The sequence below is a fragment of the Varanus komodoensis genome, unplaced genomic scaffold (assembly GCF_004798865.1).
Source record: "Varanus komodoensis strain SLA01 unplaced genomic scaffold, ASM479886v1 scaffold38, whole genome shotgun sequence".
Classification (NCBI taxonomy): domain Eukaryota; kingdom Metazoa; phylum Chordata; class Lepidosauria; order Squamata; family Varanidae; genus Varanus; species Varanus komodoensis.
Genome location: NW_025335909.1, coordinates 9,165,916 through 9,193,817, shown reverse-complemented (window position 1 = coordinate 9,193,817; position 27,902 = coordinate 9,165,916). Strand labels below are relative to the sequence as shown.

The 27,902-nt window shown below is 56.2% G+C and overlaps 1 protein-coding gene across 1 annotated transcript in view; it reads right to left on the bottom strand.

Moving 5' to 3' along the window:
• Nucleotides 1-26,239, bottom strand: part of KIAA1671 (KIAA1671 ortholog) — a 42,564-nt gene extending 16,325 nt beyond the window's left edge. Inside the window, exons 1-6 of the mRNA XM_044440962.1 lie at nt 25,663-26,239; nt 25,444-25,539; nt 16,799-18,534; nt 15,812-15,905; nt 12,443-15,292; nt 12,020-12,148 (exon numbers count right to left, since the gene is read on the bottom strand). Of these exons, the coding sequence (XP_044296897.1) occupies nt 12,020-12,148; nt 12,443-15,292; nt 15,812-15,905; nt 16,799-18,489 (4,764 nt within the window). The 5' untranslated portion in view covers nt 18,490-18,534; nt 25,444-25,539; nt 25,663-26,239. The remainder of the gene's footprint in view (nt 1-12,019; nt 12,149-12,442; nt 15,293-15,811; nt 15,906-16,798; nt 18,535-25,443; nt 25,540-25,662) is intronic.
• Between the last annotated feature and the right edge of the window lie 1,663 nt (nt 26,240-27,902).

Below are 27,902 nucleotides of genomic sequence, written 5' to 3'. Positions count from 1 at the left end.
GTCATGTGGCTCTGGGCCACGGTCAGCTTGTCTCCAAGGTACTCCATCGCTCCCAGGCGCAAGAAGGGCGGGCGGGCGGCCGGCCGGCAAGAGCCGAAGGGAGAGGCCGAGAAATCCGCCTCAGGGCTGGCTGGGAATCTGGAATTACTTGAGCACTCCCGAAATCCAGTAGCAACACTGGAGGTAAAGCAGCAGCAGCAGCAGCAGGGAGAAGGGGCAGGTGCCTAGGAGAAAGGTGGAGGTTGGTACGGCCCCAAGTTTGGACGGTTAAAAAGTCGAGGATTTCCTTCTTCAGTTGCAGCTTTTCCGATTAGCCAAATTATGAAAATGCATCTGGCATGTCAGGCACGCACGGCAGGCATCGACACGCGGTTCCCCAAGAAGGACAGCATTTTCTCTCCCTCATTCCGGAGAGGCCCAGTGAGCGACTTTTCAGAAGCTGGACCCATCATCCTGTTCTTGCGGACTGGAAAAGAGCGTCTCCTCCTCGCCTGGGAACTGCAGGGGCAGCAGGGCGGGCGGCCAAGCCCCAGAGCTTCTACGACCCATTTGCCAGGCGGCGCTTATATCTTCCGGAAGAGGCAATCCTGCCGAGGCGGGGAGGGGAGGGGGGCCGTGCTGGGAATCCTCCCGGCCGTGGTCACAGGTCACTTCTGCCCTGCGCCGTCATCGCCACGCTCTTTCATTTCGGGGGACGGTCTCACTCCCCAGGCAGCCGAGCCGAGCCGCGCGGGGCCGAGCGGGCAGAGCTGCGTGCGTGCGGTCGGCCGGCCGGCCGGCCGCCTTCAAGACCAGACCGGGCTTGCCGTTGCCTCAGACTGCTGGAAATTCTTCCAGCGACTCTCCCGCAGGCGGGGGGGGGGGGGGGGCTTCGCTGGAGGCGCTCGCGCAGATTGGCTGCCGGCGGTTGCAGGAGCGGGCGGGCGTCCTCCAGGTGCCGCACTCTTCATCCCCCTCCGCCCGCGAGCCACGAGGCGCCGGCGGCCGCCAGGGCCAGGGCCAGGGCCAGGGCCAGGGCCAGGGCGGCCGGACGCCGGGGCTGCGGGGTGGCCCGCCTGGGCGCTCGCGGGGGGCGGGGGGCCGCGCAGGGGGGCCGGGGGCGAAGGCTCGGAGCCGCCCCAGCGCCTTCGCGCGCTCCTGGCCGCCTCCCCCTCTGCTCTGCAACAGGAAGGAAAACAATGCGCTAGGTAGAGCAGCCCGGCGGCCTTTCTTCCCAAGGAAGAGGCTGGGCGGGCTAATAGTACAGGCAGGTCGCCATGGCAACCAAGGGAACAGCATCTGCCTGGTGACTGGGCAGGCGAGCCGAGCCGAGCCGAGCCGAGCGGAGCAGATCCGCTGGAACGATTCCCAGCGTGCTCCGCGTCACGTGAAGCCCGGCCATTTTTAACCCTTGCCTGCGAGAGGCAGGAGAGGCCCCGGCGGGCGGGGAGGACCTCTTGGCGAGGCAGCACGGCCCCCCTGCGTCATGGGGGCCGCGACTCCTGGGGCAGCTGAGAGCGGGGCAGGAACCGTGCCCTGTGCGGGCGTCTTCTCCCTGCCAGGGCCGGGATGCTGCTCGCCTGAGCTGGTGCCGGAGGCAGAATCCGGCACACGCTCTCGGTTTTAAGTGTTATTTCCCATCCCGAGACAAGCCTAGATTGGGTTGCATCACGGTTCACGGCACGCAAGGAAACGCGGAGGGCGCACCCCAAGTCGGCCTGGGTGCCGAGGAGGGTGGGACACGGCGTGGAAGATCTCTAGGCACTGCCAAGCAGAGACCGGGTGCATAATCAACCTGTGCCCACTCGCTACGCTCCCGATTTTCCAGGCGTGCCAGCGGTCAAGAATGGCTGCTGCCAGTGGCCTATCACAGCGAGAGAGAGAGAGAACACACAGCCTTCGCAGGACTGAGCACTGGGACCCCCCGTTTTCACCCTCCAGTCATATGGGTCCAATTAACCAAAATCTTTACATTTCCATGTCTGTTGCCACTTGTTGGCTGACAGCGGCATTCTCCAACTCGCTTTCGTGCTCTTTTTTAAGCTTGGTTTTTCTGTCATTATCTGTACCCTTCCTTTGGTAATAATTAACTCGACAAAACATGGATCTGGAAAACCTGAAGGGCCTGCTCCAGTTGGGTGTTACTTCCCTTGTCTTCCCAGCAGCCAGCTGGACAGAGGTCCTCGCACAGTCGGAATGGGCCGGGGCAGGCACAGCCGGCCGAATCACGCTGGCGAGGAGGAGGAGGAGGAGGAGGAGGAGGGCGGGCGAGCGAGCGCTGGCCCTCGCACTGAGCTGCACCGACGACGGCTGCCCCTGCCCAGGCAAACTTTCAGAAGGGGCTCCGGATGCCTCCCTTGCACAGTTGCGGCCTTGTGTAAATAGAAGTTCAGGCTGGGTGGAAGCCGAAAGAGACGTTGACTTTGCCTTCAGACTAATGATTAACTGGCCCCGCTAATGCACACGCTCCCACTTCACAGCCCTCCTCGCACATCCCTCGCCGAGTTGCGCAAGAGCGGTTTGCTCTGCCGGCGGGATTGCTTGCCCCGTGCACATTCACATGTCGGCGTTCTCACGCGCCGGGCAAGCTCACTCTCCCCCTTTCCGAAGGTGACGGCAAAGATCAAGGCAGCATTCCTGCCGCGCCCGAATCCCGCCTGCTTGTTTGGCTCCGTTCAGGAAGGCCTTGGGGCAGCCCGAGGCTCCTCCAGCCTTCCCTTGCAAGGCGGCGGGGCCCGCGCATTCCACGATGGCCACGGCTCATGCTCTTGAGGGGGATCGCTTGCCTCACGCTGCCGACTTGCTAAAGGCGGTTTAAAAATAACCGGGGCTGTGCTGACGGCCATCGTCCTGAGAGAACAGGTGCTGGGAAGTCCCTCTGCGTCAGCCGGCGTCTGATGCACCCTCCCCTGTTTTCCTGTTTAGATCATGGCTCTATGAGCAGACCGAAAACGTGATTACAAATGACTTTACAAATCTGAATCCAGACCCCAGAAATAATCCCCGAGAGGCATCCCGAAGCTCCTTAACTCTGGGCCTTGGTTCCCCTGGTTCAGCAGGAAACAACCCGATCCTAGACTTCCCACCGCATCAGCCGTCCCCAAACTGATGCCCTCCAGAGAGCGACTCCCATCGTTCGCAGCCATCGTGGCCACTGGGAACTGCCGGTCCACACACCTGCAGGGCAGCAGGGTGCAGAAGCGCTGCGTTTAGTGCTCATGACTAATACCAGCAGGCAGAGCTGCCCTCTGTAAAGGTATCCAACCCTCTGTGCAGGCTCCTCTGAGCTAGTGGCCGCCAGCCTGCTAGTGTGATGGCAAGTTCCATCTTTCCTTTCTTTCCTCTGGTACTGCAGGGGAGGGAAGGAAAAAAAACCTGTCGCTACTTTTTCTACCCCTAGTAGAATTTTGGTCACCTCTGTTGCATTGCTCGAATATCCATCTTTTTCCCCTAAACAAGAAAGCTCCGAACACTGTGGCTTCTCCACATACAGACGCCCACCTTAAAAGGCTTCACGTGCGTAAACTCTAAATAATCCGGTTAAAAGCAAGAGAAGCCGGAGACCAGTTTCCCTCTGCATGAACAGGTGGCTTTGAAAACCAGCTGCTTAAACGGTTTGCTAGTTGAACCTGCTCAAAAGGGAGCGAGAGGCAGAACAGGAGGGAGTGCGCAGGTCAACGGCACGGCTAAGGGGCTTTGGCAGGCGGCCCCTGCGCCGAACTTCCCCAGGTAAATGGAGGAAGCCTCCATTAATATTTAAAACCGCAAACAGGGGACTGAACGTTCCTGCACAGCTTAGCAAAACCTGACCTGTGCCCAGCGCTCTGAGCTGCGGTCTGGCAAAGGAGCCTGCCTGAACCCGGTGCCTTCCAGACGCGTGGGGCAACGGTGGCCGAGGGCGCCAGCCAGCACGCCGGACGGTCCCACGGTGCTACGGGGCCTGCGTGGGCCTCTCCCGCGAGCAAGTGCGCCAGCTGGGCACACCGCCGGCCTCCCACGGGGGCTGCACGGCTAGCGCGCCTCTCCAAGGAGCGGGGGCACGGCCTGTCCTCCGCGGCAAAGCATGCCCCTACGCGCTCAGCCCCACTTCCCATCACCCCATGCCGGCTGAGATCTGGAGGGCGGGAGAGAAAGGCCTCCCTCCTCCCACAGCAACTGCCCCGGAGAGGGCAAGGGGGAAACGGCGGCCCCAGGAGGCGGGGAACAGCATCCCCTGGGAAAAGCGGGTGGCGTCACGCCAGCGCCAGTGGAAGGGGCACAGGGAGCCACCGCTGTGCCCTGCCAGAGAGCGAGCGCCCCGCTCTAGGCTGGGCCGGAGGCAGCGGACGCCAGTCTGGAAGAGAACAGCAGGTCTGTAGGGCGCTGCACGTCAGAACGACCGGCAAAGGTTGAGGAAAAGGTGCAGGACTCTTCCGGGACTCTCCTGTGAGGCCACCGTCCTACTTCACTCAGTCTGTCGCCACTGCAAAACACACGGCAGAAAGAGCACTGCTGGATCATGGCTTATGCTTGGAATCTCTCTGTTCAGGAGATCTGGTGTTGCTTATTAACTGCATGTGATTAATTTGTAAACTGAAATCTCAACAATGCTCCATTCCTATTTTTTCATAAATTTCCTGCCCCTTGTCCAGGAAAACAAAACCACACAGCCCAGGAAATGTCTGTTAGCTCAATATCCTGAACTCTCACAATTCTGAAGGCATTAAAAGCAGACTCCACGCCATGTGACTAAAGCGACACAATGGATCTGTTTTCCGTGTCGCCGCTTAAGTGCTCCGTCAGTCTTCCTTTGGAGAGGGGAGCAGAGCAAGCCAAGGCTTTGGGGCAGAAATGGCGGATGAGGCAGCACCTGCCCCGATCTTCCAGCAGTCTCCTTTGTCCACTAATTTTGGTAAAAACCATTTCCTAACACAAGATATATCATTACCACTGTGTTACATTTATAGCTTGTGTTTCTTCCGCTGGCAAGAAAATCAAAACATTCTCCACTCCATTTTATCTTCACAACAACAGCCCTGTGAGGTAGGATAGGCTGAGAATGAATGACTGGACCAAATTCACCCAGTGCGCGTCATGGATCGGCCGAGGCTAGAACCGGTCCAGCACCACGTGCATACATTTCCAGCTGACGAAATTGACACTGGGAGCATCCCGAGAAGGCGGGACTCCTTGGAGAAGATTATCACAAAAAGCGGAACGCAGGAGACGTGGAAGTCCAAATGGGAGACGCGTCCGTATGGTCCCAGTTCATCTCCAGTTGTGCAAATGGTCAGGATACACACGAGTCACATGTTCCTCTCCAAACTTAATTTTTCATATCTATTTATAAACACATGAACACACGGGCATAGCAGTGACTCACTGGAGGTGAACGACGAGAAGGAATGAAAAAACAAAAAGGACCACGAGATTAGCCTTGAAAATATAAATACTTGGTGTGCGCGGAGGCATCGCCACGCGGGAGCACAACAGAGTGAGGACTGGCAGGAGGGAAGCTGCCAGAAGTTGCGCGCACTGGAAAGAAGAGCCACTCACCCGCCCCCCCCGGGCGCTCCCAGTCAGGCTGGGCTCCCAAGCTGGGCCCCCCCACGTGCGCTGACCAACTCTCAACAAGAGCGCAGTCCCATCGTCTGCAACTTGCACTTACAATCCCGGGACAGAGTCCGAATCGGGGTTGGAAGCCACTTTGGGCAAGAATGCTTCTCCGGGGCTCTCTCTGGAAGTTTCGACTGCATTCCAGGCATTCTCCAGACCGACGCTTCCTTCCAGGGCTGGAAATACGGGCAGCAGAAAGCTGCCCTCCAGGAACTGTCAAGAGGAGAGGGGCAAGAGCGGGGACCCGGCCCACTCCCAAGGGCCTTCAGAGACGGCACGGGGGAAGCCGGAGGAGCCGGTGCTTGGGAAACACAAGATACTTGTGCAACGTTTCCTCAAACACAGTGGCCGAAGCATTAGAAAACAGAAGGAAAGGCTTTGCTTGGAAATGTTCTGGTCTCAGTATCCAAACCTGTATTTATTCTTTCCTGAGCTCAGCTAAGGTTATGTAAATAAAGCCACTGTGCTACATACAGTTGTTTTGATGTTGGATGATAAGAGTTGGGGGAAGGAAAAGGGAGTAGAAAAAGTATTACGTAGAGACCGCAACAAATTCTAACTTAAGAGTGGCATGCACTGAACAGCAACGGGTTTGGGGAACCTGTGGCAAGTTTCGCCTTTCTGAGACAAAATTAATCCTTCGCATCACAGGGCAGAACATGTGGGGAAATACACCTAACCAGTTACTCAGACAGCTTACCGGAAACCATGTCAATTCCCCTCCCCACAATAACAAGCCTAGAAACAGCTCTAGCAAGTTAGCAAGGCCACATTTCCTAAAATGGCTGAGACCGGCCATGGCCAGAGCAAGCCTGCAGGTTTGTGGGCAGGGCCGGCGAGAGAGAGCCAGAGGCGGCCAGTGGCCAGGTCAGCCTGGGGCACATGGGTCCCCACAGGAGAGCTGGCCTTGCCCTGCAGCAAATGAAACCTGACTCGCCGCCGTGCCTGCGTGGGCTAGGCGATAGCGCCCCCTTGTGGGCGAGGCAGGAGGCCGCTGTGCTAAAGCTCTGCCAGGATTCTGCGGGAAATTCTCATCAAGGGTTATCAGGATTCTGTTGGTCCCCCACCTGCGGACCTGCTTATTCTCCTGCTAGAAAAAGTAAGAGATGTGTGCTTAGTAAAGCATATTTCATGCCTTCAGAGCCCTCTTTTTAGAAAAAAACATTCTTACAAGGCGTCTGACAATAATCTATCCATTAAACAATTCATAGCAATAGAAAAACCAAAGAATGCCTTCGGCCTTGAGAAAAGTCCATGCCGCTTCTTTCTGTCGCTTTCAGAGGGATTTGGTTGACCTGCGATGGTTGGTTCGTCCTGGTTCGGTCTGTTTTGGCGGCTTTGTTTGACGCACGGGGTTGTTTGCAGTTTCACAAACAGCACTGGTTTGGAAAAGAGCCTTTGAGGGAAATATCAACAAAGCCAACAAAACGTCTGCTTATCTTTGAAAGGGGCTGAGCCATCTTTCTGTCAGAACTGTGGCCACTGCATATCCTCTTCTCAAAAATGTTTCAAAACAGATTCAGGATGGTTAAAATAACCAAGACTGAAGCCTGAGACGACACACCAGGCCATGCCTTGCGCTAATTGCAGCTTCGATGCTCAAGCGCAGTGTGCGCTTCCTGCAAACCAGCTTCTGCCGCTGGTGTGCTGGCCAGGTGCCCATGAGGCCCGACTTGCAGGCCTGCCCTCCAACACCTTCCGTGCAGCGCCCAAGAGTCCTCTGCAAAGGTGGCAAGCCTTCAAAAGCGGCGCTGCACGGATGATTTTGTTTTCTGCGATGCATGAAAGAAAAGAGGAACGGCCGGCCGGACCTCTGCTCGCTTCTAAGCGAATGGCCGTTGCCTCCACGAAAACAGGCAAAGGCAAATGGCTTATTAAGTGACCTGGCAACGGAGGAGCTCCAGAGAGCGACAAATCCATAGTGCTGGAGAGCCTGCAGGTCAAGCTCCTTGTAACCGGAGCGGCATAAAAACAAAGGCCCGCTTCAGCCGGGTTTCCTAAGCAGCACAGCCTCACCCGCCCGGAGGGCCCACCCCAGGAGGACCAGGAAATGCCTCCCGAGTAGCTTTCCACACAGAAAACATTTCGAACTCCGCCAGAAAAAACACACTCCACTGATTCGCTCATTTTGCTTGACCGTTCCCTAAATGCCAGAAGGTTGAAGCACCAATTTAAAGGGCCTGGTTGGGTGATGAGGACTGGATGCTTAGCTGATTGAAGATGCGTCCTGCCAAGACAGAGGTATGGGGCTGACAGCCCTGGGAATTTATGAGGAATTTGCCTTTCCATCACCAACCGTCTCACACCCCTGTGGCTGAGCTGGCCCACAGATCGGGGTCCCCGAGCGCAACACCACGCAGGCAGCAACAGAGGCCGAGGAAGGGGGCCCCCTGGCCTGGACACTCCCTGCTGAGCGCCACTTTCAAGGGAGGCCGGCGGGAGCTGGGCTCCAGGAGGAGGCAGGCCCAGGGCAGGTCCCACTGGCTGCAGGCCAGGAGAGCTGACACGGGCCTCCCTTTGGCTCAGGTGGAGGGAAAGAGGCAGCCATCAAGCCACTGCGCGGCAGAGGGCAACCTGCACACACCCTGGGTGTTCACACCCACCAGGTGCCAGCCCAGAGGGCGCGCAGGTGCGACTCGGCCAATGCGTCAGTGGGCTGGGCGTGCGGGCAACTCCTCTGCCCTCTCTGCAGCCTGGCACTAGCCCTCCAGACCGCAGGCAGGCCTTGAGCAAAGGTATCAGCCGGCAGCATAGTAGAGAGCTGGCGAGGCCGGGCCGGGCCGGGCCGGGCCAAGCACACATGTTCATCTGAAACATTTGTCTAGGCCCTGGACCAAATCTCTGCTCTGACTACTTCCCCGTGCGTCTACACACGAGACATCACCCCAGCCCGCCACCAGCACCACCTGCAAACTGGAGGACTTGCCACCAATCACCCCAATATTTATCAATTTATACTCCTCATCCAAAAAGAGAGGCATGCATGTGATTAATGAATGCAAGAAAGCTCCTGGCCTCGGGCTTACATTCTCGACAATGAAATGCAGAAGGAGAAATGGGTATGAAAGGAGGAGAAAGCACGGGAATTCAGGTATGAAATCCTGACCCCGCCTGGGGAAGCTTCTGGGAGTGGAACCCGGGGCCTTCGGCACGCACGGAGCTGGGCCTGACCCCTCAGAACGACACACAACCGGCAGCTCTGTCCCATGCAGGTATCGCTTCTAAAATGAACTCCAGCCTTCTCCCCTCCAGCTCAGCAGGTGGACCAAGAGAGTCACCCGCCCTCAACCTCTTCCGACAGACCCTTCTGGTGCAAAAACCGCAGAAAAGCACCGCAACCCAGTCACGGGGAAGCGCTCGGGTGATGCTCTACTCACCCACAAATACTGTACAGACTTCAACAGGTTTGGGCAGTAGTAATACTCCATTCTCACCAGAAGCCGGGGAAGCGGTGCGTACGAGCGCTTCCTCTGCCTAGATGCAGCCTTTGGTGGAAAGTTGTAAGCGTATCAGCAAAGTGAAGGCAACATAAATAATGCAGGAACGGCTCACCGTCTGTTGCTTTAAGTGGTGGGGCTGCCTACGTGGGAGCAGCATCCCAGACACGGAGGTCATATGACTCCCGCGTCTGCTCGGAGACCAAAGGGTTACCCATTTCCACCAACCAACAGTGCCAGGCGGCTGCGGCCAGGAGTCCCTGCAGCTTCTGTTCGCCGTTTATACTTGTGACCGAAATGTTTTAAAAGGCATGCTGCTAAGCGGATATGGGTTGCAAAACCGGCCACAGGAGCGGCGCCTGCCTGGTGTCGGAGTGACCTCATTTCCCCTTTCACGGCCTGCCGCGAGGGGGGAGCGGGCGTAGAGCAGGGCGCGCTCGCGAAATTCAGCAAAGGGGAGAAGCGTTCCTCCGCACCGGGTGGTTCTGTGCTCCGACTGCTGGCAAGAGCCGGCTGCAGATTCTCCACGGGATTCCCCAGCTGCTCTGCCTGGGATCCTCAACGGCAGCGCACTAAAGAGCCGCGGTACGGACCCTGTGGAGACCGACGCAACGGGTGGCACGTCAGAGCCCCCAGCGCCTCCACGCTAGCGCCGAACGACGCACGTGCAAGATGGTGCCCGGCCCTGCCCAGGGGAGTCCCTGCCGGAGCTTTCTGGGGCGAGAAGATCGATCGTCACAGACAAGCCATCTGCAGGACGACATCCCTGATATTTGCCCCCGGCGTGCTGCCCTGCGGGAACGCTGGGTGCATTTCAAGGCATCCTCTCAGGGCCACACAACGGCCTGCAAGCATCCCATTCGGGGGGGGGGGGCGAGGAGGCGGGTTTGGATCGCCTTTGGCAGCGCAAACACCTCCTGGGCGCAAAGGCGAACTCAAACTCCCACTGAGCTAAAATCTCCCAAATTACTGAACAAACAAACAAAAATAAATGCTCGCAACCAAACATGCACATAACATGCCTTCGTCGGTGAGGGGAAATGCATACATTTCAAAAGGCGTATACTTTGTGTGCAAGTTTGGGGAGATGTACACAAAAGTACACATGACTGTTTCTGTGGAAAGAAAAAAATGGACACAAACCCTGAGGTGGGACTGGAAGGACCCCAACACGCCTGAGCATGGCTCCGTCGCTCATCTGCACACGTGGCGCCTGCACCCTGGGAAAGACCGCCACTTTTTCTGCCACGCGCGTGGCATTTCATGGCGTGGATCCAATGTGAAGAGGAACTTCCTCAAAGCGAGGAGCGCCCTTGGCGTTCTCCACTGAGAGGAGCAGGGAGAGATGCTCTTTTCCACCTGAAGCAATCCTTTCGATTGCCACACGGTGGGGGTAAACGCCCAGGCAGCCTCGGGTCCAAGGCACAGGCTGGATTTTGCCACCTGCAGGCAAAAGTCAAAAACGTCGCTGCGGGGGCGGTTTCTCGCAGATGCTGGCCAGGCACCGCCGGGTCCGCGAGGACCTTTGGTCACGGCTGGCACAGGGCAGCGCCACACAATGCCGGCCGCTGCCGCCGCGACCCGCCTGCACAGGAACAGCCGGAGCTGCATGCAGTGGACCCCGCACCCAGCAACGCAAGAAGCAACACCAACAACTCCACAGCGGCGAACAACCAGCACTCTGGAGCAGAGCCAGTCAACTCCGAGAAGCACAACCACGGGGCCAGGGAATCTCGTTCTGCGAACAGCGGCCTGGACGGCAAGGGCTGAGCAAAGCGTAAAGCCCCCCTTCACCCTGGCAGGAGCTGAAGCAGGGGAACATCCTCCTCAGCTGCAGCTTTTGGCAGTGCCTGGGACAGCCCTTTAGGAAAATCTAGGGTGGGGCGGTCAGCTGCAGGCAGGGAGCGGAAGAGCTGGCCTTCTGGCCATTGCTGCAACCGCTTGCCTTCTGATCCCGCTCTAGAGAGCAACAGGAGGTGCCGCGACACACCAAGCCGTTTTTGGGGGTAAACCGGCCAAGCAGGAGCCGCCTGTGTGTGCTTGACTCCAGCTGACACCTCACGTGGCTCTTCAGCTACACTGTGATTGTGTAATCCAACACCCGGCTGCGAACTGCTCAGAATGCTTCGGGACAGGCACAGAACAAGCCAACACCGCCAGCCGGATGTTCTACACGAGGAGCTAGTGGGACACTTCTGGCTGTCCCTGTTTTTCAGGAACTCAGGCATGTCCGTCCACCTTTTCAACCAGAAACGTGTCTTCCATGCTTATCAAAAATACAGATAGGAAAAGGTATCCTTTCAGAGAGGCGAAGCTCCGTGTTAGCCAGTAACACACCTGGGGCAGAGAACTCTCTCCCTGTACCATTAGACAAAGTTCGGAGAAAATGCATCCCACGGGCGGCTTAAGACGAATCCCCGCTTCGTCGGCCGAGCAAAGAACACTGCGCTTGTGCCCGCTTGCCCGTCCCTCCCACCAGCGCCGTGCCGCGTTCTTGCCCTGCCCGTCGCACCGAGCGAGTGACGACACGCTGCGCCACGAGAGCAGCCACCCTCCCGCGCGGTCCTGGGCACGCGGCTGCTGCTGCACACGGAGGCATCGCTGACCCGCCTGCAAACAGATACAGGGAGGCGTCGAGCGAGCAGAACAGTCTGAGGGGGCACCAAGCAAGACCCTCCGCCAGGAAAGCCCAGCTGTCCGCAGGGAACAGCCCGCCTGCCCCAAGGCATCGTCCTCCACGGGGAGGGAGGAGCCCCCGCACCACGCGGGGACCTTGGGCTGCACAAGGCAGTCAGCTCAGGGACACACCGAAACCAGGAAGGTGTCAACTTGTGGGGCAAACTCCACAGCAAAGAGCTCGACTGGGACTAAATTACTTCCGCATTGCTCTTGTACCGCGTACACGGGCTGCCCATTTGTAAACTGCGAGATTCTTACAACTTCCATCCCGCTGCATTGATACGGGTTGTTGCACAGACTGAAGGAGCATCCATATAGGTGAAAACTACCGTGCTCCAGTGATCCTTTCTTTTATCTCTGCAAAAACTGCGACTCCTCCGCTGCACAGGCACCTGAAGAGAATTTCTGGCTCCCAAGCCGTCCCGCTCCTCCTTGGCCCATTCTTGTCCAGGGTCCTCCTAGAGAAGGTAGTTAAGGCAAGAAAAAATATTCACAGAAAGGAGCAGCTTGCCTGTGAGGCCACAAGCCCTGGCGGAATCTACGCCTCCTTTGTGGAGAGGCAGTAAAAGCTGTGAGCCTGGCAGCCACTCCCGTACAGCACGTGCCACCCACCAAAAGCGGCACCCGCAAGAGCCCCGTGACGAGACCTCCGATGATGCCGTGACAGCGAAGGCCACCCGTACGCCCAGCGCCCCCTTCCATTTCATTCCACGGAAGATACAAGGCCCCCCGGCGCCTGGCTCTGCGCTTACCTTTTTCCCTTCCTGGGGGAGGCAGTGATGTCGCGCTGTGCTCCGCTCGCTCAGCCAGCGCTCTGCACTCTCCGGTGGGACGTCTGGACAGTCCCTGCTCTGGCCCCGCCTCTCTTTTGCTTCCAGCCCAGAAGGGAGCGTGTCCCTTGCTCTGGCCTGGTGGATCTTCTCCGAGTAGAGAGTCCTCAACTCCGGCAGGGCATTTGCCGAGCCTGGCACAGCAGCGGGCCATTCGGTCCCGCTCTCGGCCGTGCAGGACCCCGGGTCAAGAGCGCCCCTGTGTGCACTGGCTCTCCTCGTCTGCACCTCACTCAGATTAGGGGCGCTGCACCAGCCGTCCCAAGTCCACGCGGCGTCCCGCTGCCTGGGGCTCGCTCCCTTCCACGGGGCTCCGTCCACATGCGCCTGGGAGGGGGGGACAGGGGGAGCTGCACCGGCCTCGGGTTCCACAGCCACACAGCCGGGGCTGGACACGTGTGCGTTGCTGCGAGCGCGCTTTTCGGTCTGGTGCTTCAGCACCAAGCTCTCTCCTTCCCCTTCGTCGATAATGAACGTTTTCTTCCTGCTGCCGGCTGGCTCTGCAGGCACACGCTGTGGCCTCCCCCAGGGAGGCGGGCTGAAGGCACTCTCGCTGCTCCTCAAGGGGGCCCGCCCCAGGCCGCAGCTCTCCGGCTTCTCTGCTGCACGGACCTCGTGCCTGCCGCTTCCTGGGGAAGGATCCGACTTTTTCGAGTCTCTCTGGTTGACCTCACAAGGCAGTTTCTCCGTGGAAGTCCTGCTGCACGCCAGTCTCTCCCGAGAAGCCAAGCAGCCGTCTTCGGAAACACGGCCCTCTCTCCTGCCCTGAAGCAGAGAAGCCTTCTTCGCATCCCCTTTGTACTCTGCCATGAGCGCATCAACATCCACAACGCTTGACCTGTACCCGTCGGCAGCCTTGTCTCTGGGCACCCCAGGGCCACCGCCACCGTGCTCCGTTTCCCCCACACGCTCACTCTCCTGGTGAAGGTGCCTGAAGCGAGCCGGCTTGGCCTCTGAGCGCAGGGGGGGCTCGCCATGCGCGACGCGCGCGTCCTCCACTAGCGCAGAAATGTGCCTGCTTCTGGTAGGCTCGAGAACATTTCCGGGTGCGTTTTCACGTTCATCGGGAATCTGACAGGTAACGGCAAAATAGGTTGCCCTCGGCGCCGAAGGGCAGAGCTCGTTCTGCAGGGGGCGATTCGGACTGCTGGCCACTCCCCAGAAGCTGCCTGCCCGTGGCTCTGCTCCATCTCTGAGTCTCAGGCCCCCCTTAGCAGCAAAATCATTACGCAGCTGCAAGGAGTCCCTCCTGCTCAGCGATTTCGCACTCTCCCACGCTGGCTCCGTCGCCTCCTCAAACCTGATGGCGTCGTGAGGCAAGGTTTTTCTCCGCCACCTCTCGGAAGCTTTTGTCCCAGACAGAGCGCGGCCGCTCCTCCTGCCCCATCCTTCGGCATCCGGCCGCTGCAGCTGGTCTCCTTCAGCTCTGCGGTCCGAAGCGGTCAGCTCTTCGTGTGCAACGTAAGTGGCTGGGAACGTCTTCAGCCCAAACGCCTTCGCTCCTTCTTGCTCGTAAGTTCTCGCGGGGTCCGCACCTGGAGGGCTTGTTCTGTTACTGAATTTGTGCCACTGGCTTGCGCCACATGGTGAAGGGCGGCTCTCGGGCTCACTGGCCACGGACGCAGCCGCATCCTGGCCAGTGCTCACTCCGGCTTCGCAGCCATCTGTCCTGCCTGGGGCCACCCCTAGATTCTCCGGGAAGTGTTTCAGGATTCTGGAACTGTCTAACTTACCAGCGAGGACAGCTTCCCTTTTCTCTCGCTCTGCTTCCGAAGGCTGCTTAGAGCCTTTGTCATCCACTGTCTCAGAGTTCTTGTTTCTACTTTGCAAGTACGGCGCTTTCACAGGTGCCTGCTGCTGTCCCGTCTGAGGTTGGTCCAGCTTGGGCACCTGCCTGAGGAAAGCGTGCGGACTTGAGGAGCCATAAAGTTCTTCCAAGAAGGCCGTCTTGCCGGCCGTTTCACCCGCGGCTTTTGGCTCAGGAACGAAGCCATCCTTTGCCCGGTTGCCGCTTTTACTATCAAGGCTACGTGCCCAAGCGGCGTCTGTGGCACTCCCTTCGGTTCTCCTCCTCAAAGATCTCCGGCTGCGCAGAGGCATGGCCTCATTTTCTGGGACGGCTGTAACAGCCTCGCTTTGCACCCTGTCACCAACTGTCTGGAGAATTTCATATCTCGGTTCTATTCTTTGGTACATTAAGGAGTCCTCGATCTGCTTTGAAGTGTGCTTTTCGTACTTCCCCTTCGCAGTGAATTTCTCACATGTTGCTGCTGCCTTGAGGGCTTTCTCTTCATTTGAAGAGTCTCTCTTCCAGGGTTTGTCAGCATCCGGTGACAGATCGCCCTGCCTGAACGGCACTTTCTTGGAGGTCGCTTGAGCGTCTGACTCTCCCTCCGGCCACAGCTCCTTGCGGTGCCCCAGCGGCCTCCCAACGGTCTCCTTCCACGGCTGCGAGGTCAGCTCCGTTCCCGAGAGGCTGACGCTGACGCTGTGCCTCTGGACGCTGTGCTCAAAAAGGGTCGCTCGGACCGTTTTAATGCCTGCTGCTTTTTCTGCCGTGGGAGGCGTGGAATACACTTTCGCGTCGTGGCTTGCGACTGAAGCGGGGCTTTCTCCCTGTGGAGCGACAGGTTCCCTCCCTTTGAGAAGGCTGCCTTCTTTCTCGAGCGGCCCTCCTGCACGGGCGGCTCTGCTGAGCTGTTGCGGCTTCTGTGGACTTCCGGCTGCCCGGGTTTCACTTGAATCCGCTCCACGCAGCAGCTGTGGCTCATTCTGCAACAAACCGAAATGTCCCGGGATTAAAAGGGCATTTTTTAATGTTCGAAGTGACACACTGCGCGGGCGCCACGGAGGATTCGGTGACTTGAGTGCTGGGATCACGAGGGAAGAGTCCCTGCCCAGCCCCTGCCTGCGGCAGGCATGGAAAAGACCACCCTGGGCGCCCCTCCAAGGCCAGAAAGCAGCCTTGGGGAGGAGAAAAAGGGGTATGTCGGGGCAGAGAGGGGAGGCGGCCAACAGCTCATGCCGCATCCACACGGCGTCCCTGCCTCCTTCACGCCTCCTCTGCACCACTCCACCCAGACGGCTGAGGGAGCGCACGGTGCCGAGCGGCGGGAATGGCTGCCACCGTGCCTCGCGTCCTGCGCCGAGCGCGGAGGGCACTGGACTGGCCCGGGATTATTAGGAGACGGCCTTGACATGCACAGAGCCTGTTTCTGGCACAGCCATACGGGGAACATCTCTACGGGCTTCTGCCTGGGAGAAGACTCCGTAACTGCGATGCTTTCTCACCTCTTGAACTTCTTGCATGTCACTAAGCAGCATCCTGTTCAATTCCGGTTTTTTCTCAGATTTCATTTCGGCAGCAGTCACAGGACTGGAAAACCTGTTTGCAAAGAAACCGCTCCGTTAAAGAAAAATGATGCAAATGACCCAGTTCCTGCCGTTTGCTCCAGGAAGACGTAGCTTGCCCATACTTTTCATGTGCTACCAAAAGCTTAAAATCCAGTTGCCATCCCACTAAACCAGGCCTGGCTAAGCCATCTTCACATCTCTGGCTCAGTAAAAACATTGGTAAAGTTTCCTAAAGAGCAAACGCGACCCAGGCTTTGGTCAGGGCATCGTACTGGGACTTGGGAGATCTGGGTTCCAGTCCCTACTTGACCATGAAGCTCCCCAGGTGAGTTTGGGCCAGGCACCCTCTTTCTGGCCCAAAAGATGTACCTCACAGGGTTGTTGTGAGGGTAAAATGGAGAGGAGAGTCGTGCACACTGCCCTGTCCAGGGATCCTTGCAGAAAATGGTGGTATATAAATGGAACTAATAACAAATAAATACATTTCAGGTACTAGTTAGTTTAGAACTGAAACTGATATTTGGTCTTTTCTTGCTTTAGGGATTCTGCATTATAAACAGAATGGATAAGTTAGAAGCCAAGAGCTTGCTTGCCCCTTTAAGGCTGCGCTGTGAAATCCTCGGCGAATCCTGCCTTGCACCACAGCACCTCCTGCTGAAGCCAGCGTGCCATGTGGAATAAGCATGCGCTGTGCTCGCAGCCCCAGCAGCACCACAGCACCAGCGAATGCCGCCCACTTGTAAAGCAGGATGCGGCTTTTGGATGCCCAACCTCTGGCTTTGCACTGAGAACTAAAATTTCAAGCGAAAGATTGGGGAAAACTGAGAACAATCTTAAAAGAAAAATGTGAATTTATGGAACCAAATAAATAAATGCTAAGAGCACAAAGTGCCGAGTTTAGGGTTAGGGCTAGGGATAACTTACAGCTTTGTCAAGTCTGCAGAAAGAGGGCGTGACGCATATGACCGGCGATTTGCCGGTTTGCCATCTGTATTTTCTGTGGTCAGTTCTTTGATTCTCTGCTGGATGTTCATACTCTTCTTTTCCTTTCCAGGGCTTTCTGGGCGAGAGTCGGCATTCCCTGAAGCCACACCATTTGTTAATGTACCCAGGAAATTAAGAGGCTTTTTAACACTGCCTCCTCTTGAGAACTTGTTTTCCGGGTCTGAGGTGCTCGCTGCATCTTTACTAACCGTGCAAGTATCCCTTTGACTTAACGCTGCCTTCTCTTTCACACACCAACCTTTACTGTCGGGCAGTCCCTTGCTTTTTTCTGAAACGCCTGCAGAATCAGCTTCTGCGTCGTTGTCTTCATCTTGACCTTTAAGCCTCTGCTCCCACAAGAACTTTCGGTCCTTTGCAGAGACTTGACCCGTGTCTTTTGGAGTGTTCCAGCCCAAAGGTGCAGCCTCGTTTGGGGAGGGCGTCTGGATGTGGGTAGCGGCGTCGCTTTTCGCAGACTGGGAGTTGGCGACGGGAACGGTGCTTTTCAAGTATGATCTTGGGGCATCGGCTGTGCTTGACTCTGCCGCTTCGCTCTTTGCCCCCATTTCGGAGGGTCTGCTGCCGAGGGTGTCCGCAAGGTGGGCAGTGAGGGGTCTCTCCTTGCTCTCAGGTGGGCATGATTTCCTTTGCGCAGAAAGGTCTCGGTTTTCAAATTTTGCTGTGAGATCCACAGAAAGCGGCCTAGGTTTGCGAACCCACGATTTCTCGGGAAGTGATTTTTCATCAGGAATGTCGGGAGTGCTTTGCTTTGGATCTTTTACTGATTCCAGAAAGATGGCAGACACTGGTCTCTGTTTTGGTCTCGGCTGCACTTCACCGACCAGGTTAATGCTGCTGTTCCTCAGATCCTTCTCAACATTTTTAGCCCTTTCCTCAGTAGCGCCGGAAAAGGTGTCTTTCATTTCGAGGGATCGGTGCAGGTTCCAGGAGAGAGACCTGGGCTCTGAGGAGAGAGACAACTGCCTCTGAATGCCGGCACTCTCGGGCCTTCTGAAGGGCGGTTCTGAAACAGCGGAGGGAACCGGCCCCTCTTGGGCCTGTAAAGTGCTAAATGTCCTCTCGGCAGCCAGCTTCATGCCGGCTTTCTCGGTGTTCCCAGTATTAAAGAGGATGACTGTATTTGCAAGGGGACTGGAATAGAAGGGCATATTTGCAACGAAATCCTTGGTGCTTCTGTTCTCGATTGATTTCTGGTCAACCAGTGGTGGAATATTTCCCGTTAACCCCTTAGGGGTGGTTGCATCCCCAAAGGTTTTGGCAAATGTGGGGGACTTGGGGGCCACGCTGCTGGGCTTGAGTGCTGTGACGGGAGGCTTCACTCCCGCAAAAGTGTCTGAAGATGTCTCCCTGGAAAACGGCTTGGGAGTTAAACGTGGCCCGGTTGCCGCTGGAGGCACGGTGGCCGGCCTCACGGGGCTCCCAAATTTGCTGCTCTTCTCCAGAACCGGCGGGGACAGAGCGCTCGGGTGCTCGGCGGACTTGAGGCTCGTATCAGAAAGGGAGCCGACCAAGGTGTGGTGCAGCACGGAGGTCCCCTTCTGAAGTCCGGCGATGCTGGTCAAGGACGCGAGGGCAGCGGCGGCTCCCACTTGTGCTGCCATCGCTCCCATTAAGCATCCAGTGGGATGAGGAAGAGCCCAGAGGGGATGGACGTGCTATCAGAACAACGAAACGAGGTGTTAATGCACGAACAGAACAGACAGCGGGACGGCAAGGGGCTCACTGGCACCCCCAGCACTGCACCAGCTGCCTCTACCATCTCGGATCGCTTTCCTACTTGAGCTTTTAAGAGACCGTGTTGTGTTTCACAGATGGCCTGCCAGAGGCCTCCAGCCTTGAGCTCCTCCGCAGGTCCCACCTCCTCCCCCCCAGGGCTTCAGTCGGAACCAGGAAGAGGAGAGCGATCCCATCCGAGATGACACGACACGTTCTCCTGATGGCTTAGGCGTGGTAACTGATCAATGTACCAAATCTTACCACATCCACAAGCCCTGCTCTAGAGAGGCAAACCACCTGCTACCTGGGACTCAGGTGTTCTTTCATAGCGGTGCCACTGGAAAAAGAAGCAAACTGCGTCCCCCTCTCCATGGCGCCTCACAGACAGCAGCTCCAAGGAGCAGCATTTCTGTGGCTCTTTGGAAGCTGCTCCCGTGAATTAAAAAGCAAGCAAGCAAGCCAGCCAGCAAACCAGAAGAAAGCGTGTTCAAAGGGCAAGGAAGATGCCTGAGAACATGCAGGTACGCCCTGCACGGCTTGGCATGACTCATGCGATCAGGGAAGCGGCCCGCCCAGCGAGCGGCCTTGCTCACAGCCTTTCTCCTCAGGAAGCAGAGGGCGTGCACAATCCGCAGGGATTCTTTTAGCTCAGCGAAAGCAGTGATTGGCACAGGAGCGCCTGGTGAGGGGAAGGCAGTGGGTCCCAACGGGCCCCCAAGCACCAGCTTTGCGGCTGGCTTAATCCGGCACCCTTCAACACCAAACCAGGTCAGCACGGGCAGCTCTCGCCCAAGCCCAAGTGCCTGGCTGGTTCTTTCCAAAAAGGAAAGCGGATGTCGCCGTGACAGTTACATCGGTGAAGCTAATCTCAGTCGCGGGATCTTTGCTCGTTTGCCCTTTGCTACATAATCTACCAGGGAGTGATCCTATGGTGGGGGCTGGATAGCGCCCAAGGTTCGCTCTGAGTTAACTGTGGCTGTTTGCTGGGCTCTCAACTGCCCATTACATTTCCAGTTCAGGACTAACTTGATCTCAGCTACCAGGACTTCCTTCTGTTGCAAATCTCCTCAACCTGATACCTAAATGGGCTTCCTCCAGACGGTGTTTCACCACTAATTCAGTGCCTGTGGTGAACGGGGCCCCTACTCTAGAAGGGCCCACATTTCTCAGAGGCTGACCCTATTCAATCCCTGTCAGTAGATAGGGGAGCACTGCAAAGCACCTGCAGAAGTCCATGCAGGACCAGATTCCATGGCAAAGGTGCAAAACTAGTGCTTCCGATTTCCTGATTCTGCAGCAATGCACACATCCAAGACCTATTAAATCTGTAAAACCCAAGAATAAAATAGAACCATTTAGAATAAAAGGCACGTATATTTAATCTAACGGCAGAGTGGAATAGCAAAGGCTGGGCAGAACTGGCATATTTTCAATGAAGCCAGTTCTCCTGATAACTTGCGTGACGACGAGTTCTGAAGCTCCTGAGAGCTTGCCATTTTGAAATGGCCTAAAAGGAAATCACACCATTTGGATTTTGGCATTTCTCTCATGGCCAACATCTGTTTTTCTATGTTCAGAGAGAACACTCATGAGCAGAGCCATGGACTGAGGCAATATCAAGCCGACCTTCTCTCTGCCACTGACAGAACATGACCCTCCGCGACAGCTTTCTATAATCCACACAGAAGGGCCTGCCTTCACAGGAGGACGACGACTTGATTCCACTTCCAAAAAACAACTGCTGGACAGTGATTCAAAGAAAGGAAAAACTGGGGTCAAAAGTGCATTAGTTATTGGGTGGATTAGATCAAATGCATACATAAAAGAGAGGAGAGGGAAAACCCGACTGAAAGCTTCTGAAAACACACTGCTGCAAACTTATCCAAACGCCTTGCTCACAAGGTAGACACAGAGAGCTGAATGGAGGTGCCCGTTGCTATGGAGGCCTCCCCTTCCTGGTGGGGATGGGAGCACCAGCGAAGCGCTGCCAGTTTTCCGAGTTGCTCTGCACAGGCGCCGACAGGACCGGCGTGGCTGCAGGCAGGCCGCCAAGGGGAAGAGCTGCTCGCGCCTCGATCCTGCGGCCACATTCCTCGCTGGGAGCATCTCCCACGCGAGGCCATGCAGAGTGAAGCCAGGGCCTGCGGAGGGCGCGTGATCCCTATGAATCGTGCCCTTTGTCCCTGGGGAAGCAGGGCCGGGCCGGGCCATGCAGGAGGGCCCTGCCAAGGGTCCGCCACGGAGGTTCCCAGGCAACAGCTGCAAACATCGCCCTGGCTATCCTTGGCCTTATGAACTTGCCTGCTAGGTTCGTGGGCTTCTAAAAGGGGGGCTGCAATTTGCTGTGCACGTCTGTCCAGAAAGCAGCCCCCTCCTGTGGCACAAATGCCCCACGGCAGAGACTTACACAAGACCACGCGCCCCTTGGGAACATCAGCAGCACCTGAGACGCAGACGAGGGAGCATGAGCCACCCGTGTCCCCGCGCATGCCAGGAGAGCGCGCGTGAGCCAGAGATGCAAAAGGCTGTCCTGGGGTGCATGAAGGCCCTGCAGTGCCGGCCCACTTGGTATGCACCGCGCGCCACAGATTGCATTGTCTGCCTAGCGAATGACGTTTTCTAAAAAAAAAACAAAACCCAGAGCTGCCATTGTAACAAAGGACGTGCTCACATCGCTCCCTCTCGCTCTCTCAGAGCATAAGCCAAGGCCATAAACATCACCAGAAGCGCAGTGGTGTCCGTGGGGCCTTTCCATGGGTGAACTACGTGATTCCAGAGGGTTTTCTTCTGCGAGCCTGAGAGGAGCCGCTGCGCTGAGGGAGGCGCAAGAGCCACAGGGCCGGCGACAGGCGGAAGCGGGCCGGGCTTGGCGAGGGGCTGCGCCCGTCCCGGAGAGCCCGACTGGGAGCGCAGGAGGGCTGCGTGTGGCCCCGGGGCCCGAGGTTCCAGGAGCCCAACCCAGGAGCCAGGCGCGGCCGCCAAAGCGCCTGGAACGCTGACGCAGGGCGCTGGGCAGGGCCAGGGAGGCGCTGGCTGGCGCAGCAGGCGTGTCGAGACGAGCCGAGCCGCTCCACCTGTGCCCCGCTGCCAGCTGAGAGCCAGGTGCCCCGAGGGCCACCGCCGGAGATTACAGCGGAAAGCCCTTGCGCAATTCCAGCACAGGCCTGCCCTGTGACGTGGCGGGGAGATGCTTCGCCGTGGAAAAGAGGGAGCCGCGCCTCCGATGTTAACAGGCATAGATTTTAACTAAGAAATTAAAAGCAGCTAGCCAGACTGACTTGTAGCTGCGAGCGCCTCCTTCCACGGGAAAGGGGCAGTTCACACCCACACGGCAGCCGGCGCACGCACAAGCGGGGCTGCCTTAAAGGACTTCCCGGGTTAAAAATTACAAAGCCGTGAACGGCCAAGTCGAGGTCACTCTTCCTGTAAAAGGAAGCACTGCCACCCAAATGCCTTTCAGCCAGGCTGCCAGAGAGGAGCCTGCGCTGCGTCTGAAATCAAAGAAACAGATTATTAGCTAGGGAGAAGGAGGTGGCCGAGCACTGCTCCCAGGCCACCCAGAACACACAACATCTGCTCTAGGGCTCTCAGGACCTGAATTTTTAAAAATTACCTTTCAAGCCGGTTAAGTGCCATGGAAAACACTAAAAAAAACCCGGTAAAAGGTCGGGAGATGGAAGAATAGGAGTCTGTTCCAAAATGTGACTCCACAAAGCAGTTCAGGAAAGCAAAACATGAATGCCTCCAAAATTTAAGGCAAGTAGGTTGGGATAACAAGAATAAAAGTTATTTTGCCCACATGTCTTGTCTGTGTAGGTTGCTCGTATCACAAGAGAATTAACCTCAGCCTACAGTGACTGCAAATTCTTCCTTATTCTCCTGTTCTGATAAAGCTACAAAGACTGCCACTTCCCAGCCATGAAGCTCGTGATACAATGCGTGTCGCTTAAAGAGAAAAAGCAGGAGCGGGAGAAAAATGAGTTCCCCGCGTGCTTCAGGCCTGCTTAACAAGCCTCACTGGCCTCGAGCCAGGTCCTTAGCGTCCCTTGCAGTTAAACGGCGGGAGCCTCAGGACTTCAGGTGGCAACACGCATCCAGGCCCCAGGCTGACTCCCGCTGGCCTTCCCAGACTCCCAGACTTCCCTGCTCCTCCGCGGCCCATCTCCTCTTAAACCCATTTCTGGCTGCAATTACTGCCAGCGGGAGGAGGCAAGGGAAAACCACGCACCCCCACTCCGAGGGCGAGCCAGACACGACGTGCGGATAACCCGTAAGGGGTGCGGGGTCACAAGGGTCGTGGGATCGGCGTGGCTCACGGTACCCAGTGGCACGGGGACCCCAGAAGCGCCTGCTGCGCCTTCAGCCGCCAGCATACAAGCCATGCGCCACCCCCACGGAGCTCCCCGCAACAGAGCCGCGCCTCTCCCTCCACGGAGTCAGGTGGATGAGCACTTCGCTGCTGGGGGGGGATTCAGCGTCTCGGGATGCGCTCTCCTTCAGGGCTGCTCGCTCAGCCTGGCCTGACCGCGCTGCCGGTTTCCGCGTTATTTCCAAAAAGTACTCCTTTCCGAAATGGGGTGCCCTTGCTCACACGCTTCCCCTTCGACACTATTGTGGGCTTTCGCCTGCTCCCCCCACCTCCCGTGACCGCCCTGGCCTGATGATGCCTCTGCTTTCTCCCACTGAGCTGAACTCATCCTTGAACTTTGGGGAAACGCCCTGGAAAGAATTCGGAGCAACATCCGCAGCAGTCGCTGCAGGGGCTCATGCAGCGGGTTTGCGCTGCCTGTCGAAAGGGCTCCCATGATGCATCTGCAGCCCCCACCTCCCCCTTCACTGACTTTTCTTGCTGGGCCATTTTCTGCGCTGCCTAAAATAAACTAAAATTAAGAACCGGATTGCAGCCTGGTTCTCCTGTTAAAAGCTACGGGCTCTGAAATATCAGCCTATGCATTTTACCTTTGCTCCGCACAAATTTTAAAGCTTTACAACAGATTCGGAGATGGTGGGTTGCTGCGCCAGACTCCACGAGCCGTCCTGAACCAAATGCGTGAAGGAAACAGCAACTCAGAAAGGCCCGGCAGATAACGAAGGGTGAAGAAACCAACTCCGCAAAACGTTTACACAAATGCAAGCGCATCTCTCAAGCCAGCCAGGATCGAGGCCCACTCACTGCAGGACGAGCACAGACTGCCTGGCATCTACCAACAGCCCAACGCATTTGAGTTGCTGAAATCTAGACAGGTAAGGCAATCTTTCAGGAATGCCACTGAGCAGCTGCAGGTGCCCTCCTCTGTGGGGTTAAACTGGAAAGGGATTTACAACTGAGAGCTGTAGGCCTCGTTTTGCCTAAACCTGCACGCGATGTGCCCTAAATTGCTTTGGGTACCTGACAGCTCCTCTTTTCCGCTGTGGCGCTCTGCAATTCCCCAGTCCCCAGCACAAGCAGAAACAAAACGACACTACTGTCTAAACCCCACATCTCTCAGCGCCTGAATCCATAATTAAAACTGGGATAACTTGAACTGCAAAACGCAAATACACAGAACCTGACGGAGAAGACCACTCATCCAGTACGAGCCTCTCCCAAGCCGAAAATGAAGGTGTCAGGAAGGTGTCAGGGTGGCCCTCTGGGGCGCCTGCCCACCGGCCGATGTATTAGACAGACTGAGGATCTGGTTTTTAGCTTCACTGGCAGAGGCAGGAATGGCAATAAATCACGCTTCAGCATTTGCTCTCGTGTGATTTGTTTTCAAACCCCGCCACAGGCCGCCGTTCAAATGCCTTGCCAGCGTCCACACCGAACGGCACAGCGGTACGCACTTTGCGGCCACATGTGCAACAGCTGTAAAGCGAGGCGCGCTGGGCGACTGCAGGCGAACGGACAGAAGCACTTCAACCGTGCTTGCGCCCGGTGGCACATCTGCCCCCTCTCGTTCTCACGGCAGGCTGCCTCACCACCACACGCCCAACGAGTGCCACCAGTCAGGCACCAGGTAAATGAAACACCACCCTCGGGGCACAGCTACCTGCCAAACACGTACCGGCTTAATACCAGTTTAACTGCAACAGCAAACCTCTTTCGCAGAGAAGGACTGGGGAATGCCGGCTTCTCCATATTCTCCACTAGCCACGCACACGGATACCAACCCGCTGTATCCATCTCAGCATTCCAGTCCTATTTCCACAGCGTTCCCAAGTCCCTGTTAGTCGGCAAACTTCAGGTCATAAAAGCTAGCAAAGCGTACCTCAGGGCTATTAAAGGCTATCACAACTTTAGCTGGTACAAAGCTGAATCCGGACAAGCTGCAAAAATTAAGAGAGGACAATGACCAGCAGCACCGTCTTAATTCACGTAACCACACGCCCTGTGCTGGTGACTGGGGAGGCTTGAGGAGAGAACCACGGGAGGCAGATGCTTGGCACTACTTGCCCCGTATAACTTTCAGTATTAGCTGGGAACCAGCGGGGAAGGATTATTTCATTGTCTAGGTTTCAAAAACATTTCCGTGAACGCCGGGAGTTCACATAAAGGAAGAGAAGCCTTTTCCTTGGCAGAGCATGCCACACAGTGGATGCCACCCACAGAAAGGCCTCACTCCGTGCTTGGGGTACACAACAGCACACACTTGCGTGAGCACAAGAAAGCAGCAGGGCAGCCCAAACAGTTGAAACGACATGTCCAACGGGGCAGCCAAATTAGGGAGTTCTATCCGGTCATGCGGAAGGTTCTTTCTCATACTCTCTCCAAAGTACCCAGCTAAGCAGGGATCCAGCTGCTGGGACAGAAATCTTAATTGGAAGCCTGTTGAGAGAAAGATGCTGTCGCAGCGCCCATTCAAAAATACCTCGAGTTGGACCCTAGTTGGCCAACAGCCGGCTTCCGTTTGGCACCTGCTTTGCAGAACTCTCCAATAAATGGCTGGCGGCTTAGCAGGCTTCTGCTGAAAGAGAAATTCAGTTTGTGTGAACTTGCATGGCAGAACTGGGTTTCCAAGTAAGCCATCAAGAAGAAAAGCTACCTCACTTCCCACTTGCTTAAAAAGCGCAACACAAAACCGATCTACCTGCAAAGTATTCGTCACAGTGGATCCAGCAGACGTGGAAACCTGTTCGACGGCCTGAAGACGCAAGGGGAGAGCAATAAATAGGGATTACCTGTGGGTTCAGAAGGGCAAAAGACGCCTCCTGTAAATGTTTAACATAAATAGTGCACTAGTTTATAAGGTCTGTTATAATTAGATGAGTCCCTATAATCAGTGAGGTTTGTGGCCTGGATGTTGAAATTAAGCACTGCCTCAGCAATTAAGCCAACTCAGCTCTACCCATCAGTAACCATTAACTGGACTTCTCGGCTTAACCTCACATCCTTTAATAATCCTTCAGGAATTCTGAAACTACGCAGCGGAGCAAGGGAAAAACCAGTGATATCTACTCACCGAAAAGGAAAAACCAAAACAAAACATTGCAGAGCTAGACCTATCATAAGACACAAAAGAAGGGCTGAGCGAAGACAAACATGCTGCTACAGGGTAAGAATATGAGCCGCGCAAACCTCAAACGCGGCACCGGCGGCTCTATTAAGGCAGCGCAAAATAAATAAGGGAGAGGGATCACCCCTTAACAAAGAGGAGGGGGAGCGGGGAGGTTTGGGGTTGGTACAAGAGGAGAACGACAGGCAAGCAGGAGCCCTTTTTGGGGGAGCTTGCACGGCATTGTACGTCCCTCCTCTTTCCCCCCGGGGCCACCTCTGATGGGGCAGCATTCAGACCCAACATAGGAGCCTTCCAAGCGTCTTACTAGGCTGCTCAAGGCCCCAGACGAGGGGCTTACACAGCTCTGCCGCTTGGGCTTCTGAAAGCGCAGGAGGTCGCCGGCCACGGAGCTGTAGGCCCAGACACCTCTCCCCCGGGCCGCTCAGTGGAGACTCTTCCCTCCTCTTCTTGCCCACTGGAAATATCCCGAAGGCCCCAACAGAAATCCTTTGCTTTCGTTGCCCAAAGGCACCTCCGTGAGCTGAGCGTGCTGAAGTTCCTTGCACTCAGGAAAAGGAAGCCAGCGCTCTTATCAAATCTCATATTGTCGGGTGGGAGCGTGGAAACATCCTTCCCAAGGGGGCTGCAGCTGGCGATCTGCAGTTCACGAAACCGGAGGGGGCTCAGAGGAGCTCGGCAGAACAGCTCCTGCACGCGGGGCCATCTCCCAGCATTGCGTCTTCCCTTCTCCGGAGCTGTTCCCGGCAAAAACAAGTAGTCGCTATAGGAATGCCTCGACACAGGCATGCCTGAGCCAATGAACTCCGTTGAAAAGACAGCAAACAACTAAAAAAAAAAAAAAAATAGACTGGTGGCATTTTCAGTCACAGAAGCATATTCCACTCTCAGCTTGAGGGAATGTTTGAATCTTCAGATTAAGGCAATCCTTTTCGGAGTCATTTCTAAGCTCTTGATGAAAACATTCACATGGAGTAGGAAGGAATTGTCCTCGCAAAGTTTTAATATAATGCCTCTCCAGCGAGCAGAAGGATGGCAAAACAACTTAAAGTATCTGAGATAGACACCCCGACATTGCTCCAAAGCAGCTTACAGAAAAGCTATTTTGCATGAACTAAATAAGACCAAGCAAAACAAAAACGCCCGTACTTTGCAACAAGCGTAGCCCTGAGAAGATGTACAAGTCTGTGGGTTCAGCAAGCAGCTTCATTCAAAGGGAGCACTTCTTCGAGTCTTCAAATTCCTCCCTCAAAGCCCACTGCTTCACGAATCGCACATGACCCTAAGCCCAGGCTGGTCAGCCGCTCCCCTCTGCTCCCGACTGCCCTTGCGGGTCCTTTCCTGCCTCTCCTGTCAAAATGTAGACTCCCCCAGAAAAGGATCTGCATTTCCTCCCACAATGAGGTTTTGTAAAAACACACATTTCCAGCTTTCAGGGAGCTAATCTGCAGGCTTTCTATTCTTCACTAATGTAAACGGCCCTGGGGATTTCCACGGAAGGAGGTATACAAATATTTTAGAGAAAAAGAATGCAGCATGGATACAACTACTCTGTGATATATTCCCTGAAAGCACAGAACTGACAATAGGCAATGCCATTAACACACCTTGATTTTGGTAGATTACGATCTGCAATTTCAGAGACAGGGCAGAGAACCTTTGCCAGGTTATGGAAGACACAAATGCCCCTGAAGCTACCTACAGTCTTTGTGTCTCGGCACACAACCAGCAGTGTAGCAAGAAAATGCACACACCCCTGCCCAACCCCCACCCCCCAGGCAGAACCAAGCAGACACAGCCAAGGCGGGCAGATC